Raw genomic sequence first — 17,430 nt, forward strand, 5'->3', positions numbered from 1 at the left:
ATTGTTGTCCAGGACAACATTCTCGTCTCCACCTCCACAGCGTTACTTATCTCAGCGCAATCAAGTCCTTGTGTGAGAGATTTATGTTTATGACGAAGCAGATGCCCCCAAAAGTAACTCAGGACTTTCCCTGAGCTTCGGTTTGTGGATTTTGGACGTTCCCCTGCTGCTGTGACGGGGTCTGACACAGACCGTCTCTACCCGAGTTCATCACATGTCAACAAACTGTGATGTTTGGACACTTGGGTCGATTTTTCCAAACACACGTCTGTATGTGTTGAAACTGAGGCTGCAACCATAAATCTATTATAATTATTATCATTATAACTAATTGGCAACTCATTTTAGAATCAATTACTCAATTTGAATGGGGGGGGGGGGGGGGGGTTTAATTATATTTATTTATTTAATCATAATAAATTCTCCTGTCTTTTTTCCTGGTTTCTTTGCTTCATACAACAAAGAAAATACTTTAAATAAACTAATTTAATGATTTTGGACAAAAACATTTGAGAACATCATCATTTCCAGGTTTGACAAAGTTTAACATTTATGGAAATAAGCGTTGGTTGCAGCTCTAGTATAAAAACTGTGGTCCAAGATGGCCACCAGCCTTTACCTCGAGTACATATATAAAACAAAAACAGGATTTTTATTTTAAAACATTTCTACATTTATACAAGCACACTTATGGGTTGTACAATCCCTTTCATCCAATAAACATTTAAATGACATACTTCATGTAATGAAATGTCTTTTGTTTGAAACATTTTATCAGCTCTAAACTTCCTGAAAACATCAAAGTTACTGTTCTCTCACTTCTACACACCAGAGTACCATGTTAAATGTGGTGATTGTAGCTTCTGTGAGTGACCTTGGTTCAGCAGTTTACAAAGTGACACCAACTTCCTGTTTCCTGTTTGAAAACACACAGAAAACAGAAAATGTCTAATTGAATGGTCTCGTTAGGATCACTGTCCAGCATCTGAGTCGGAGTCACTGTAGTCTGCCACCAGCGACACGCCTGCTCCTCTGCTGATGTCCGGCGTGTGAGACATGTTTGAACTTTGACCTTGACGTGTGACGACTTCAGCGTCTGACTGTCTGCAGGTGACGGTGGCGCTGGCTTCAGTTTTGTTTCCAGGTTCTCCAGAGCGTTTGCGGATGAGTGGGCTGTGGGAGGAGCCAAGGGCTTTGGCTACCACTGTTTCTTTCCCCTGCAGCCTGAGTTTGTGCAGAAGGCTGCCTGCAGCGCCCCCTGGTGTGCCCTTTGGGGATTTGAACCATGAACGAGAGGAGATCTCTTTCCGCTTGCTGTGCTGTTTGTCTTCATAAGCTGAACAACGAGAAGAAAAATGATGAGAACACATTTCCACAAACACTGCAGTTTGTAACTTTTAAATACAAAAACCTGTCGGTTACGTTCAGAGTAAAACGTCAAAAGACTCTCTGTGATTCTCAGTACAGCAGTGTTTTGTTGTCAGGCCTGGGGTCACTGGGGTCACACGTGAGATGGAAGAAGCACACAGCGAGAGTAACGCGAGACAGCTTTCATTACAATTCAAATACAATTTTGGCTGATTACAAAAGTGAAAGTGTGTGCTCTGCCAACACCAGACAACAGCCTGACTGTCAAATCACAGCTGCTGCTATTTCCTTCGACACGCAGCTCCAATGACGTGTCCTGGAGCAGTTTGGTTTAAGAAAACATCGATACACAGATACACATCAAAAACACAGTATCAATACTCATTATGAGTTTACATACAAATGTTCATGGCAGTGGTTATTTTGTGTTGTTATTAAACTCCCGACCACTCTATGGCAGTAAAAAACTCTTCCAGCAGAGAGAGGGAGGAGGCGGCGGCTGCTCATACTGCTAGCATTAGCTCGTCTAGTTGATGGATGGTAGGTTTAGACCAGCTCCTGTGTGGGCCTACACAACAAAGAAGGTATAGTGCCAAATCATAACATACATTATCTCAAGGCACTGTATGTGACCCAGTGCAATCTTCTGATCTAGAGTCAGACGCTCTACCATTGTAACAGAGTCTGTTGCACATAGGCCGACAGAATGGGGTGAAGTGTGCCATCTCTGACTGCCGTGTTATTTCATGTTTTCTTCATGAATCCTGGAAGCACTTTTATTTGAATAGGCACTGATACACTGTAGATACAGACTGGAATAAGGTGTGAAATCCTGGTTAAAACCTGTTGATATTCTATTATTATTATTGTATTCTAAAGGAATCCTGCAAGCATTATTTTTATATATTTTTCTTGTGTTAAGTTCCTTTGCATTAATAGTGTTATACTGATGGATGATGATGGATGTACCGATTTCATAAAACGATTCATGCACATGGTCATATTTTTCTTTGCATAACATTTCCTACATTTGCTTTTTAAAAAACACAATATGCAAAATATCACCTTGTTTACAGTATCACTATATATTGAATCGTGAGCCCGTATTGTGATACATGTTGTATCGCCAGGTTATTGGCAATACTCACCCTCCAAGTAACACTAGGTTATAAAACATAAATACAACACACAACTTGGCAAAGTACTGTGGAAACACACATCAGAAGACACCACCACATTTGTGTGTGTGTGTGTGAGAGTGGGCAGAGGCAGAGGAACCTGGACCACAAGAGTCTGGACCACATCACTCAGAAATCCAGAGGAGGTGAAAGAGCTTTATATAGAAATCAAGTGTTGCCGTTTAAATGAACGCCAACAGAAGATGGTTCAGTGATTCATTTTAGTTTTCCCCTCAAGTCAATGACTAAAATAAAATACTCTCCAAGGCTACACATTGGTTTTTACACATGTGAAAAGGTCTTGTGTGCGTTGCTTACAATCAGGTGCTTGGTAAGTGAGGAGAGCAGCCAGTTTCTTGTCGTCCTCCTTCTCCGGCAGCAGTGGGATGGACAGGTTCGTCCTCATTCTCACAGCGTTGTCCTTCTCCTCCTGCTCGGCCAGAACTTTCTTCTCCATCTGAACCAAAGATTAAACCAGAGACATCAGTTTCCTCACACAATCTCAAAAATATAACGTTTAAATGTTTAGAAGTGGAGGGATCATACACATACACACATGTACATACAACAATAATAATAATAATAATAATAATAATAAGTATTATTTATATAGTTTATAAATCAAAAATAAAGACCATTTATCCTGTCCAAAGCACATCTGTCTCAATGGGCTGAGTTTCTTTAGTGTAATGTCTTTCTTGTGGAAGAAAAGAAAGACTGGAGTCAGACTGGAGCCAGACTGGAGTCAGACTGGAGTCAGACTGGAGTCAGACTGGAGTCTGCTAAAGCCTAAAGCCTGGTCTGTGTTGAACTGCAGTTGCTCACAGATAAGTTTAATGTGATCATCTCCATAGTTCAGAAACTGTACATCTGTGCTCGTAGAGAGGCAAGTAGGGTCAAAGACGAAGCCATGGAACACAGGGCAGGCTTTCTTGAACCGATTATCCAGGTTGGAGTTAATTGTGTAGTTGGCTACATGGGCGGCAGCCGGTGCTCGTGGAGAGCCCTGAACCTCTTTGACTCAGACGAAGACAGAGTTAACAGCTGAAATGGTGAAACAGTCGTAGAGTGGGTAGCAGCAGGGTGATGCAGAGTTGGATGACTGTGACTGTCAGTGCAAATTGTAATTTGAATGGAAAGTAGCACACAAATCCATAAGTGATGATGTGGTAAAAAATGGGTAAACTTGTTACTAGTAAACCAGAGTTTACTAGTAACAGGTGTTAGCGCATCATCATCTCCCTGTGTTCTCCTGTGACCAAACTCACACTCACGGTAGGATCATATCGTGGTCTCAACCAATAAGAGACAGAGCTAGAGCGGGTCTTTGCCTCTGAACGGCAAAGGTAGTGGTACCGTTCACTGCTCTAAGTTGTGTGTGTATAAAAATTGAGAGCGTTTCCAACTCTTCCTAGAGACTTTTGTCAAAAGCGACAAATCTAGCGCCTTTTTCTGTTGTTATTGGAGACTTTTGTGGTGTTTGGACTCATGTAAGCACGTATCACTCTGCAGGTACTCAGTCTCACAGCAGCCTCTGCAGCAGTCCCAGCCTGCAGTCACAGCACAGAGGAGACCAGGCTGTTAATGAATCGCTCATATATGGCTGGTAATAGCGCATTCGTCAGTGGGTCAACAATGTCAACACTATATGCTGTGACAGGTGTGTAGAAAAAGCTGCCGCTCTCCCAGCTGCATTTCAGTGGCAGGCAGTTACACTCTGAAATCATCTTTGAGACTTGAAATGTTCAATTTAAGTTCAGTGAAGCACTTTAAGCACAAGCACCTTTATTTGGTTTTATTTTGCTTAAAGTTTTAGTTTGAAATGTTCCATTTCAGCTCAGTGAAGCACTTTAAACTATTATTTTTTCTTTTTATATATAATCATGCTTCAAATAAGGACAAGCATTTCTCTACACCTTATTCTTATACCTTTACACCTCAGCCCCACCACACACCCACATCACTGAACTGCCAACATCACAACACACACACACACACACACACACACACTGCTGCTGTTAAAAACTTGAATAATTGTGCAATATTGTCCGACTTGTTGCCTTACTATAGATCTGTTTTAAGATTATATTGCTGTTTTTATACTTAAAACAAATGTTTAGTTTAAGTTTATATTTAAACATATGTTTTCTGATACTGTGTTTACTTAAGAATTTCATTGTGCAGTGTGACAGTCTGTCTTAACTGAACATATGACAATAAATATCTTGAATCTTGTTTACAAATCATTCACATTATATAAGTTATGGAGAGTGACATAAAGGTGGCCTTATGACATTAAAGGTGAAGCAATGAAAAATTTGGATGGAACTAAATGTTGTGCTGGTGCACCTAAAAACAAAGTTAGGTGCACCAGTGCAACCAATGTAAGCAGTGAGCCCTGTAATAGCCCGGTCAATATCTTACTCTGAACTTCCGGCGGAGGGCGCTGTTGAGCTGGAAGTCATCCTTCCAGCCAGACTGATGGTCCTGGATCTCCAACAGGGACGGCAGAGCCTTTCTGAGCTTCTCCTTATCTTTTCCACCGTGATCAAGTTTGAACATGGCATCAGTCTCCAGCTTCTCCTTCTCTGCTCGCTCTGTGCGGAGAAGTGGAGGAAAGAGTGTTGGCAGGAAGCAGAAAACCAGCAGGAAAAAGAAAAGAAAACAGGTGGCAAAAAAAGTGTTGCTATTATGGTACACATTTTGAGACTCTTTCTCACCTGTGGTAAGGATCTGCTCATTGTCAGCCATGTCCCAGCGCTCCTCTTTCCTGCGTGCACCGCTCACGATCAAATAGTCGCAGGTCGCCGGGTCTGTTTGCATCTCGATGTAGTTAACACACAGGTGACACTTCATCTTGAACCTGGTGGTGAAGAAAGAAAACTTCATCAAAGAGCTTCATAATGTTTAAAAAAATAAAAAACGTCAACACAGCTCTGAGCAGCCTGAGCCAGAGCTGATGGTGTGTCTACCTGTAGATTGGCGTGGTGTAGTAGTTCCCCACTTTCTTCTTTTCAGCATTGTAGCGCACACCTGAATAACACGTCAGCAGAGTTTTGGATGTGAAAAGCCACCGTGTGTGAGAGTATGGGTGTACGCTTCATTTTTAAATGAACCGTTTAAAGTTTATCAAGTTAATCAAAAAAATTATTGGTTATACATAAAATACATACTCTCCATGCACATAGATATTTGACAGTTCTAGACAGAACGTGTGTATCTTTGCATACCTAATGTCTTTTTCTGTGTGATTTATTTAATTTTTAAGCTGTGATTTTTTTAGCTTCCAACATACATATTTTAACTAATCAGAATCAGTGCTGTGGAGGATCTGATATACAAAGGTCCCCAGACTGTCTGACAGATCATCTTAAAGCATGAAGTGGCAACATTTAAGCTCCTGAAGCAAGCAAACTCAGGTGCTTCTTTTTCTTTATATTAGGTCAAATTAAATGGGTACTAGCTCCTAATCACTAGATACAGTTTCCACCTCTTCCCATTCTGTCTTTTTCTGTTGATCTTACCAGTGAAGCAATGTCACCATTTCATGTGCATGAGTGTGTGTGTGTGGGTGTGTATATGATTTTATGCGAGTGACTGTGACAAAAAAGGTAGTGTTGTTTCCTGCAGACTCACCCATGCCAATGTGATTTTTACAGCCGTCACACCAGATGTTGTAGGGCATCTCAAACCTACACAGTTAAGAAAAGTTTAAACATTATAACAACCCCTTATTATTGTTATTACATGAATGCTTTAATTTGCATGGTGTATAAAGAAAGACATGTGTCACGTGACCATGTGAGTGAGGGCTGCCATATTGCAGTTGTGTGGATTTGATATGAATAAAGAACAAAAACAGTGCTTGTGAAACAGTTGAACAAAAAGCAGTTAAATAATTTTGAATTTTTTTGAGGACAGAATATTTGTCACACAGCATTATGTTTGTGAACTGGCAGGGTGTTGCCAAGTGGCACAGGCAGCATTATGAATATGTTATTAACAGCGGAGTTGATGTGGTCAAAGTGAATACCAGGCTGATATACAGTGTGCTGGTGGAAGCTCAGGGGTTGTGATATCAATACTGGAAACAAAAAAGTGGTATTTAAGCATGCCTATTTTATACTCACAATATCCAATGACAATTATGGAAATTAATTGAAACTTAAATAATAATTGATGCATATTTAGACATATGTAATGTGTGTGCTTATATACGAATATGAATGAGCACAGCATATCTAATAAAATTCATATACATATTTTATGTGTAACATATAAACAAGGCAATCACAGATGGCAGACTGACTACAGATCAGAAGGTTGTGTGTTCCAGTCCACACCAGGGTTAAAATTAGTGGGCCTCTGTTGCTCATATTGCAAGCAATCGTGGAAACACAGACAGGTGGGGCAAAGTAATTATATGATACTACAGTTATTATTCTAGAGCTACATCTGTGTAAGTGTGTGTACTAACCTGATAATGAGGATGCCCTGGGACAGTTTCCTGGCCCTCTCCCTGAGAGCATGGGTTTTATGGTAGCCATTAAGCGATCCATGCTAAAAAAAATAATTATGAACATGTTAATGTCACAGTTATTAAGGACACTTACTCACATTGCTTTGAAAAGTCATACAAACCTTGGCCGGGTCAAAATCTGGAGGATAGTACTTGTTTGTTCCTTTTCTTTCACCCTTTAAAACATAACATTTGTTTGTTAGTGAGGAGTAAATGTAATATTTAAACTCATGTGTCTTAACAGATGCAGTTCATGGCTTACCATGACGACAGTTGAACGTCCCCAAAAGTAAGGTCACAGCTCTGTAGGAAACGCACAAGAAAACCTTGTGTTAGCTGTTCAGTGAGGAACTGAACCAGCGCTGTCCTCTTACATAGAGGACATATTAGACACATCTCTGTCACCATCTGCAGACACGCAATGCAGTCCACTCAATGTTTGCTCCTGAAGTTTTTATTTTTTATTTTTTTAAATCAAATATTCACGCTTTTGGAAGAGATAGTTTTTGTGGAAAATACATCATTTATTATAATTCTTGTTAAAGATGAGAGTCAGTCTGAGCCCGTCCTTTTAACACCGCGACGAGGCACATTTCCTTCCACTGTAATCTCCCGATTCTTTAGCAAACACTGTTTACATTGATATTTCGACGTGTAAATGTGTCTTAACTAGCACCCTGTGCGGCTACGTGACTGACACACGGACACAACCAAACGTGTCGCAGCTTCAAACAGGTTAGCTGACGTTAGCAGCTAGTTAATAAGCAACGGCTAATCCTAGCTCACACCGACTAGGTTTTACTGTTTAACTTAAGCCAATTTAAGTCATTCTAGTGCGTAAATAGAAGAAGCGTAATGTCATACAACACATTATGTTTTTATTATGTTTTCTCTTTGGTAAAACAAGGATAAAAATACTTACAAATGCTCTCGCAGCTCCTACAAACCAAGCTACAAACAACCAAACAGGGGCTGATGGGTAATGGAGACGTACCAGATGGTGGCGGTAATGTTTCAAATCGCTGTTTACCTACTTCCAATAAAACCCCCAACAAAGAAGAAGAGAGGAAACGGAAGTGGCGTAGCGTTACGCGCTGTAGATGATACCGGCGTGAGGAACGAAAACGTGCTCGGAGCCTGAAGAAGAAGAAGAAGAAGAAGAAGAAGAAGACGACGACAATCCACGGATCTGACTCCGTTGTTCTTTTTTTAAATTAAATTCGCACAGATGGAAACAACGTCGCACAAACGCTACATTTGCTCGTTTCCAGACTGTTCGGCGGCTTATAACAAACAGTGGAAACTGGACGCGCATTTGTGTAAACACACGGGGGTGAAGCCGTACGCGTGCGGGCACGACGGCTGCGGTAAGTCCTTCTGCAGCACCTACCACCTGACGAGACACGGCCTCAGTCACAGCGGCAGCAGACCCTTTGAGTGCGGCGTGGACGGCTGCGCGGAGGCGTTCACCACCAACTCCAACCGGAACAGACACGTGAGCCGCGTCCACGCGCAGGAGTCCAAGGTGTATGCGTGTAAGTTTGAAGGCTGCGGCCTCGAGTTCAAGAAGAACAAACAGCTCAAGTCACACATGTGTGAGCAGCACACACAGTTGCCGCCTTATCAGTGCACGTATGACGGCTGTCACTTGCGCTTCACCTTCCCCAGCAAGCTGAAGCGTCACGAGAAGGTTCACAGAGGTTACCCCTGCCAGGAGGAGGGCTGCACCCTCACGGCTAAGACATGGACGGAGCTCCTGAAACACAGGAGGGAGCAGCACGAACGCGTCCTCAAGTGCGACCAGTGCAACAAGGTATTCAAGGACTCGTGGTTTTTGCAGCAGCACCAGGCCGTCCACTCTGAGGTCCGGGTCATCTTCAGGTGCCCGAGAGAGGGCTGTGACAGGTCGTTCACCACGACCTTTAACCTGCAGAGCCACATCAGGTCCTTCCACGAGGAACTGCGGCCCTTCTCCTGCACGCAGCCTGGCTGCAGGAAGAGCTTCGCCATGAGGCAGAGCCTCGACCGCCACTGCATCGTCCACGACCCGCAGCGGAGGAAGCAGAAGGCGCCAAGACACAAAAGGTCTCTTGTCTCCAGGATAAGTGGTTACAGAGAAACCAAGATGTGCAAAAAACCATGGGAGAGAGCGTCTGCTCAGACCCAGACTGGTCCTGGTGCACCTGTGGAGCTGGTGTCCCTCCTGCAAGATGCTTCGTTGCTGTGCGTCCCACAGCAGGTGGACACTCATGGACTCACAAATGTCCTGACTACACATCTGACAGTGTAGAGGTCATAACTGCAGGAGTGTGAGCGCAGCACATGCTCACTGAGAGCACAAACAAATCTAATGACAAGTGTGTCTGTTAATGATCGTTCTGGAAGTAAAGTAAAGTTGAGGTGAGAGGCGTACCTGCAGGATGAAGCCTGGTTCAGGTGTTCACTCCCTCAGTCTGTCTGTGTGGACTTTTTAAGTGTGCTATTGTGAGGTACTGACAGTTGATGATCTGCCTCCATCACTATGTTCAAATGTCACTTTGTGAAATCTATCGTTCAGATTTACCTCAGTGTCTTAAACTGACCACACGAGGCAGCAGTTGACCAGAAACTCAGGTGACCCTGAACATTAACATGGACTAATATTATCCTTTAAAATTTACACACATTCCCCCAAAGTGATAGATTTTGAGAGTTAAGTTTCCTTTTGTGATGGATTCCAAGAAACAGGAGCACCAGGGTAAACAGCTTTCTTTCCAACCGTGAAGGCCTTTGTCAGGAGTGTTAGGAGAAGCAGGTCACCTTAAACCAGTACAGGTACAAATTGGGCCTGTCAAAGTTAAGATAGGAGAGACTGAGAGATGGTAGCTGAAGGTGGAGAGAGGTGAGGGGTTGTTGGGTGGAAGGAACCATCGATAAAACGAAAGTTTTATGCAATATGACAACTACCTGGGTGTAACGGCACAGTTTACTGACAATGGCTGTAACTAACCACTCTGGTGCCCCAGTGACTTCCATTTGGACACGTACTCTCTCTCTCTCACTTTATCATGACACGTGTCTGTGGATGTTCTCAGGTGGATGTCTTTGTTATGTTAACACATGTTCTTGTTGCATACCTGGGTCTATTTGAATGTGAATTTCTGTTTAAAAAGTAAACATACTGTTAAACAATGGTGTCTGATTACTCATTCATTTAGTCATTAGAAGAAAGTTAATCTAGATGAATTTCAAAATGTGAGATTTTTTTATTCAGCCCTAAAAATGTTGCACAAATCAAATATTTCTTCGTTCAGAAGGAAAATCAACTTTTGCTTTTTGTTTATTTCTGCTTGATTGATCATGATTCAAAAATACGTAATAGTGATGTGATTATTTCAATATTGAGATCTTCCGTGCATTGGGTGTCGAGTCGTGTGTCAGTGAAGTGGAGTCAGATGTTTTAGCCGTGACGAGGTGCAGCAGAGCGTCTCCGTCCTGTCCAGCAGATTTACAGATTCCGAGGCTAAATCCTCTCTGAATACTTCCAGTTACTGCAGGGCTGCGACCTGCATTCCTGACCCGCTCCACTCAGACAGGCCCTATATGGACTGACGGTCCCGTCCATCGAACCCCAGGAATGCACAGCAGCAGTGCCCACACACTTCTAATGTAATGTCTCATTTCCTGTAGCCATGTTCATGATAAAAGCCAATTACATGTGCAGGAAACAAATAAAATGCTCATGGTCTTATCTGTTGCTTTATAATATTTCTTTTTGACTGTCACCACTGTGTTTCTGTGGTTTATGTTAGACTGATTTTTTATTAGACTGACTTTTTATGTTAGACTGACTTTATGTTAGACTGACTTTTTATGTTAGACTGATTTTTTATTAGACTGACTTTTTATGTTAGACTGACTTTTTATGTTAGACTGATTTTTTGTTAGACTGATTTTTTTATGTTAGACTGACTTTTTTATGTTAGACTGATTTTTTATGTTAGACTGATTTTTTTATGTTAGACTGACTTTATGTTAGACTGATTTTTTATTAGACTGACTTTTTATGTTAGACTGACTTTTTATGTTAGACTGATTTTTTGTTAGACTGATTTTTTTATGTTAGACTGACTTTTTTATGTTAGACTGACTTTTTTATGTTAGACTGACTTTTTATGTTAGACTGATTTTTTTATGTTAGACTGACTTTTTTATGTTAGACTGATTTTTTATGTTAGACTGACTTTTTTATGTTAGACTGATTTTTTTATGTTAGACTGATTTTTTTATGTTAGACTGATTTTTTTATGTTAGACTGATTTTTTTATGTTAGACTGACTTTTTTATGTTAGACTGATTTTTTTATGTTAGACTGACTTTTTTATGTTAGACTGATTTTTTTATGTTAGACTGATTTTTTTGTTAGACTGATTTTTTTTTATGTTAGACTGACTTTTTTATGTTAGACTGATTTTTTTTATGTTAGACTGACTTTTTTATGTTAGCCTGACTTTTATGTTAGACTGACTTTTTTATGTTAGACTGATTTTTTATGTTAAACTGATTTTTTTTTTTATGTTAGACTGACTTTTTTATATTAGACGGATTTTGTTTGTTTGGATTTTTTTGTTAGACTGACTTTATGTTAGACTGATTTTTTGTTAGACTGATTTTTTATTAGACTGATTTTTTATTAGACTGATTTTTTTGTTAGACTGATTTTTTTTATGTTACACTGATATTTTTTATGTTAGACTGATTTTTTATTTTAGACTGATTTTTTTATGTTAGACTGACTTATGTTAGACTGATTTGTTATGTTAAACTGATTTTTTTATGTTAGACTGACTTTTTTATGTTAGATTGTTTTTTTTTATGTAAGACTGTTTTATGTTGGGCTGACTTTTTATGTCAGACTGATTTTTTTTATATTAGACAGATTTGTTTTATATTAGACTGATTTTTTCGATGGAATCTGGTGTTGGGAGTGAGTGGATCACAACACCACACACACACACACAGTCTTCAGTTGAAAAAGGCCGACTTATGATGAGATAAAGCTGCAAACTCAAATATTGTATTAGGTGACACTTTCGTTACGTTTGTCTTGGCAGTGTCTCATTTCTCCTGAGCCCCTAAAGGGACAATGGAAAGATAAATAAAAATGAAATGGTTTCTCGTGCTGTCCCTTGAGCACGATATCAAGCACAATACTTCTATTGGACACAAGAAACTTTTTATTTGTTTATTTTTTCTCCATGTCCCTTCAGGGTCGACATCTTTCATCTCAAAGCTGATCACAGCACAGCGACGTCGTCTGTCCCAGTTAACAAGCTCCTCCAGATGCAGCCTGGTATGTACATGTACATGTACATGTACATGTACATGTATGGATTTGAACAGCACAGCTGGGACCGTGTGACATCAGTGATCAGAGCTCTGATGTAGACCCTGGATTGAGTCAGTACCTCATACAAGCACACTTCAGAACTCCTGGATCTCACAGTTATCCCGTACTTTAGGCTCCATATATTTCCTGCTCTATTTTTATCTCGGGCTACAGTTAGCCCAGTCTGGATTCACACCTGAGCTTCATCAGTCTGTCTGTGAGTGGAAACAGACGAGCTGTGCTTGGTTCAGCAGTATAGCAACTATTAATCACACACACGTTCAACAGGCAGCGTGGTAAGTTGTTGTTTGTTTTTGTTGTTACATGAGCACAGGTTTAAACAGCACACCTTTCCACTTCATGAGAGTTAAAACACACTTTTTTAAGATTATTTGAAGATGTGTGTTCTCAGGAGTTTACGTGAAGTGTTTCTGATGAAAGGAGGAGAAACAGGAAGCAGTGAATCATCAAAGAAAAATGTTTCATGAGACAACGTTGAACGTGAAGGAATGTGAGGATACAGAAGGCTGGGAGGAGGAAAAATCATACTGTTATTATTATTATTATTATTGTTGTTGTGCTTGTGCTCTCATGTGATCTCGAGGTAGGACAGTCAAAAACCCAAGATCCCAAAGAGACTAAGGACTCCCATTATCCCAGTGGACATCAAACGCATCATAATGTTTCCTTTGTTGCTGTAAATGGACCTGCTGCAACTGATTTGGTTAAACCATCTGCATAATTGTACTGATGATTTACTATTTTTTAGCACTCATGGTAAAAATATGGTATTTCTAATGACTTTGGAAACTCTGACTTTTGTGATCTGCAGAATCCATCAGGTCATCTGAGACAGGGTAACCTTTCTGTCCATAGTGTCACATCTAAACATGGAGAAGCACTGTTACATGGCCTGTTCTTACATTTCTAAATTCCTTGGTATTAAAGTACTTTTGCATCTCTGCTGTTGAAATACGCAAACCATGGGAAACCATTTACACTCTGTGTCAAAAGAATTGTTGAGATCCATAGGAAGGAGATCGGAGTCAGCTCAGTGTCCAAACAATCCAAATGGTCTCAGGTCACATCAAACGGTTGCATTGAACATTTGTCTTCATGTATTACATGAGGTACATAATTCCCATAACATATCCCTCCTGTTTATGCTGATTTCAGCATAATTATAACAAATGTTCAGTGTGAGAGTGAAAACCCTATCGAGCAGTTCAAAACATTCTCATTATCCATTTTCCTTCTTGATAAGGAAACTCTCTCACGGTCCCGCTGCCCCGGCAACCACACGCAGGTACTCCATTTGATCAAGGCATAAAGCATAACTTCAAAAACATTTTGATTTCCAATGCCTTAGTGATGCTGCCATCAGGTGCTGTATTATTTAGTAATAAATGTACGACACATATCTCCAAACATTCTACGTTCTACAGTGCTCCTCCTTTTTCAGCAACATCATGTCTAAAGCCATCCTATCCTGCCATGCCATTAAACTAGTCTTATCTAACTCTTGATGTATGCCTCCAATTGCTTCCTTAGTGAAATTCAAAAAACCTCTGTTGATTATAATACACATTTTTATCCAATCCACATTTTTATTAACAGTTACCCATCATGCCAGGAGTGATCAAACCATCCTGCTGGTGCAATTCTCTTTATAATACTCCTTGAGTATTTTACACATATTTTCCACATCTCTTGTTTCCCTCAGGACACAGTGAGGATTCTCGGTCTTGATACCAAACGAGGCAGTCTTTTTCAACCCCCCAAAACTTTATTTTCCAAGGTTTGGATCTCACGAGGCCCCCTGTGACGGCCACAGCTCTAGGCTGCACCCGGAAACTAAATCTAACTTCATCTCACTTAATTGTGACAATAGCACATGTATTATCACTGCACCTCTCCTAGTGTCCCACCTAGATTGTTCCTATTGATCTATTCCTCATGTTATCACACCTGGCCTTATGTCACTATATTTAAAATAAGGAATGCAATTGTGGTCATACATGAAACAGTTATTAAACACAGCTTTAATTCTGGCATGGTGAATGCTTCTACTTATCTGACTGGCATTTGTGCTCTTTTGCAGTGTGTGATCCATTGTCTGTCTTTCAGCTATGTGTACTGCTGTAGGTGTCGACAGTAGTAGTTGATAGGGCCCTTCCCAGCGTGAAGCTGACCACTTCACCAACACCCAATCTCCTGGATGAATTGGCCCTCCTGTGGGTGCTGGATCTAGTTTTAAATTTTATTTAGTGGTTTTAAAATCCATGTAGTCTATTGTGGATACCATCCCTCCTGTTGAGACATGGGTAATCCCATGTTTCAATAGTGTAACAAATCTAAACAAAAGCTTTTTGTCTTGGATCAGTAATCGACACAGGTCGACTAAGTGGCTTTGTGACTATGTGTCCTGTTACAGATCTCACCTTCATACCTTTACAGTGTTGAAGTGGTAATTTACTACCACATTCATCTTCTCTAATTATTATTCTGCATGCTTCAGTATCGCATAGAAAACCAGTTTTATGATTATTAACCAACAGGGTGACTATGGCTTTTGGTTCATACTCAAAAATACTTCAGTGTTTTCTAGTGTACATACTTCTTCTTCCTCCTCATCTTCTGTGTCCTAGTATGTATGTATGTGTGTGTGTGAGTGCATGACCTGGTTTATTGACTAGTAGCGCCGATGAATCGTCAACTCGTCTGTGTCCTCCATTTCTTCTCTGCTGTGGAATCCCTGAAGAGATTACAGCATCCTACGTCTCTCCTCATAACTTCTGATATCTCCTGAGCTAATTGTCTAATACACTTTAGAGATGGAAATATACATTATTCTACATTATTTCAGCCCTATAATGACTTAGTTTATGACCACTTCAGTTATCTTCTCATCACATCAACCACATCCACACAGCACACGCCTCTTCTCCTATAATGAGTTTCAACAACACTTATACCCCAATTACTATTTTTTATTTAATGAATATGTTAATTTATTAGTACTGTTGTTTTTATTAAAGGACCGTCTGTCCACCAGCAGCCCTTCTGGCTTCACAGCCTGCAATGACCTCATGTCAAAACAAACACTCTGCAGCCTGAGCCTATGTCACCACGCACATAAAACAACACAAAGCCATGGCACACACATTAAAACATCACAGAACACAAAACAACACAAGACAACACATCTTACATTTTACTTTTAGTCTCAATTTTACAGTTATATGTCGACAAATCTTAATTTTAACACTCTTTTGAAAACGTTTTCTCTTCTTTTCATCCTCTGCTCTCAATTTCTTCTTTACGTTGTCTCACTTCCTTTTCTTTCTGCTTCTGTCTCTTCTTACTTCCCTTTGACTTCACCTCTATCTTTTCTACCAGTTTTTTTTTTTTTTACATTCTTCTACCCGTAATTGTCCTCTAAACCCATACTTACTTTCCCATCTTTTTATATACTTTACATTATCTAATGCCTTCTGGCCCATTCGTTTTGCATCACCTTCATATTGAACCTAGTCAGGTTCACAATAACATTTATATCAACTATTATTTTTTTATTTATTTTACCGGTCTTTTCATTTCTTTTTCTTTTTATTTTAGGTCCCTGCCCTAAATCTAAGAGAGTCCTGCTCTCCCAAGTCCCTGACTTGCTTTATTTATTTACAATGAGCTAGGATCGATCCATTTCTGTACCGGTTTTTTAACTTCAGTAGAAGAATACCATGACTTACAGTTTCTTTCGAAATCTGGCACCACATATTCAACTTACTGTTGTTACTTTTTAGCTGAATTTTCTTTAAATTGATTTATTTGGAAATGGTTGTTTCTTACCCTTTTGATGATTTGAGTCCCTGACTCAATGTTTGTCTGGCTGATCCGTCTCCCCTCCTTGGTTGGCCCCGTCACTGTCCCACTCTTCACAGAACCTGGCCTCCCTGACCAAAACGGAGCTTTAAGAGCCCTGTGGTGGAGGACTTTTAGGAGGATTTCTTTTTTCTTACCTCTGCCTTGCAAGGTCTTCAGGTCTGTTGATGTGAAGAGAGCGACAGATATTGGGGCCCCACGTTGGGCGCCAAGTTGTCAAAAGAATTGTTGAGATCCATAGGAAGGAGATCGGAGTCAGCTCAGTGTCCAAACAAGGGTTTAATCTTGTACAAGAGGAGCATTCACAAAGCAACACACACAGGCCAGTTACAAAGTGAAGACTCTCTGTCTTGGAGGAAACACATGGTATTTATCTGTCTCAATGGGTCTGCAATCACCCTGCCATGAGGTGCAGACCCCCGCCTCTGTGGGTCTGTTATCACCTTGCCCTAAGTCTCTATTCACAAGTCACATCAAACAGTTCCTAAAACAATACAACTGGTCACTGGTCTCAGGTCACATCAAACGGTTGCATTGAACATTTGTCTTCATGTATTACATGAGGTACATAATTCCCATAACACTCTTGTACAGACAAACCTGTTTATTACATTACATTCAAACACCATTTGTGTCACACTGAAAGTCTCTGGTTGGGCAATGGAACCCCTGGGTAGCCTGTGGCAAGAGGTGAAGGGAAGAGGAATTGGGCTTGTGAGCGAGCTGAGGAACCGCTGTGCAAGGCTCTGCTGCTCCCTGGGTGTAAATAAACTGCTCCTGTGCCCAGCGTGTGTTCACTATGGTGCAGAGGTCAAATTCACCATCACTAGTGATATAGAACCAACACATTGTTTAATACTGCACTGGTCAGCAGGTGGCTACTGACTGGAGTGTTTTTCATTGTGTCTTCTCAGAAGCTGAAGTCATTGTTAGACCTGAGATTCTATATTACATTTATCAACATGTACTTCAGGACTTGAATTTGGAGAAAGGTCCTTTGTGACAGTTTGGGGGTGAGTGTGAAACCAGGTGAACCACTGTTTAAAATGTCTCTCCCTCCCTCTTCTCTCACAGAAGCTGATCCTTCTTTCCATTCCAGTCTTGTGATGGCGCTG

At 40.6% G+C, this 17,430-nt stretch overlaps 2 protein-coding genes across 2 annotated transcripts; one reads left to right on the forward strand and one right to left on the reverse strand.

Moving 5' to 3' along the window:
* Positions 1 to 404: 404 nt before the first annotated feature.
* Positions 405 to 8,231, reverse strand: yju2b (YJU2 splicing factor homolog B). Its single transcript, XM_058641252.1, has 10 exons — positions 7,988 to 8,231; positions 7,328 to 7,368; positions 7,188 to 7,241; positions 7,024 to 7,106; positions 6,183 to 6,238; positions 5,519 to 5,579; positions 5,267 to 5,409; positions 4,971 to 5,143; positions 2,865 to 3,003; positions 405 to 1,336 (listed from the first exon to the last, which is right to left on the reverse strand). The coding sequence occupies exons 2-10, from the start codon at positions 7,328 to 7,330 to the stop codon at positions 972 to 974; spliced, it is 1,077 nt and encodes a 358-aa protein (XP_058497235.1). The 5' UTR covers positions 7,331 to 7,368; positions 7,988 to 8,231; the 3' UTR covers positions 405 to 971.
* Positions 8,211 to 10,795, forward strand: LOC131467387 (transcription factor IIIA-like). Its single transcript, XM_058641253.1, has one exon. It carries the CDS (start codon positions 8,294 to 8,296, stop codon positions 9,353 to 9,355), a length of 1,062 nt encoding a protein of 353 aa, XP_058497236.1. The 5' UTR covers positions 8,211 to 8,293; the 3' UTR covers positions 9,356 to 10,795.
* The last annotated feature ends 6,635 nt before the right edge of the window (positions 10,796 to 17,430 follow it).

This window comes from Solea solea, chromosome 10 (genome assembly GCF_958295425.1).
Source record: "Solea solea chromosome 10, fSolSol10.1, whole genome shotgun sequence".
In the NCBI taxonomy this organism is placed as follows: domain Eukaryota; kingdom Metazoa; phylum Chordata; class Actinopteri; order Pleuronectiformes; family Soleidae; genus Solea; species Solea solea.

What these genes read in the sequence shown, in the direction of transcription:
- yju2b (XM_058641252.1), bottom strand. An exon ending in CAGGGCATCCTCATTATCAG is followed by an intron (nt 6,239 to 7,023) that starts GTTAGTACACAC and finishes TTAACTGTGTAG; the next exon opens with GTTTGAGATGCCCTACAACA. An exon ending in TGAGCAGATCCTTACCACAG is followed by an intron (nt 5,144 to 5,266) that starts GTGAGAAAGAGT and finishes TTCTCCGCACAG; the next exon opens with AGCGAGCAGAGAAGGAGAAG.
- LOC131467387 (XM_058641253.1), top strand. Translation starts at nt 8,294, where the DNA reads ATGGAAACAACGTCGCACAAACGCTACATTTGCTCGTTTCCAGACTGT.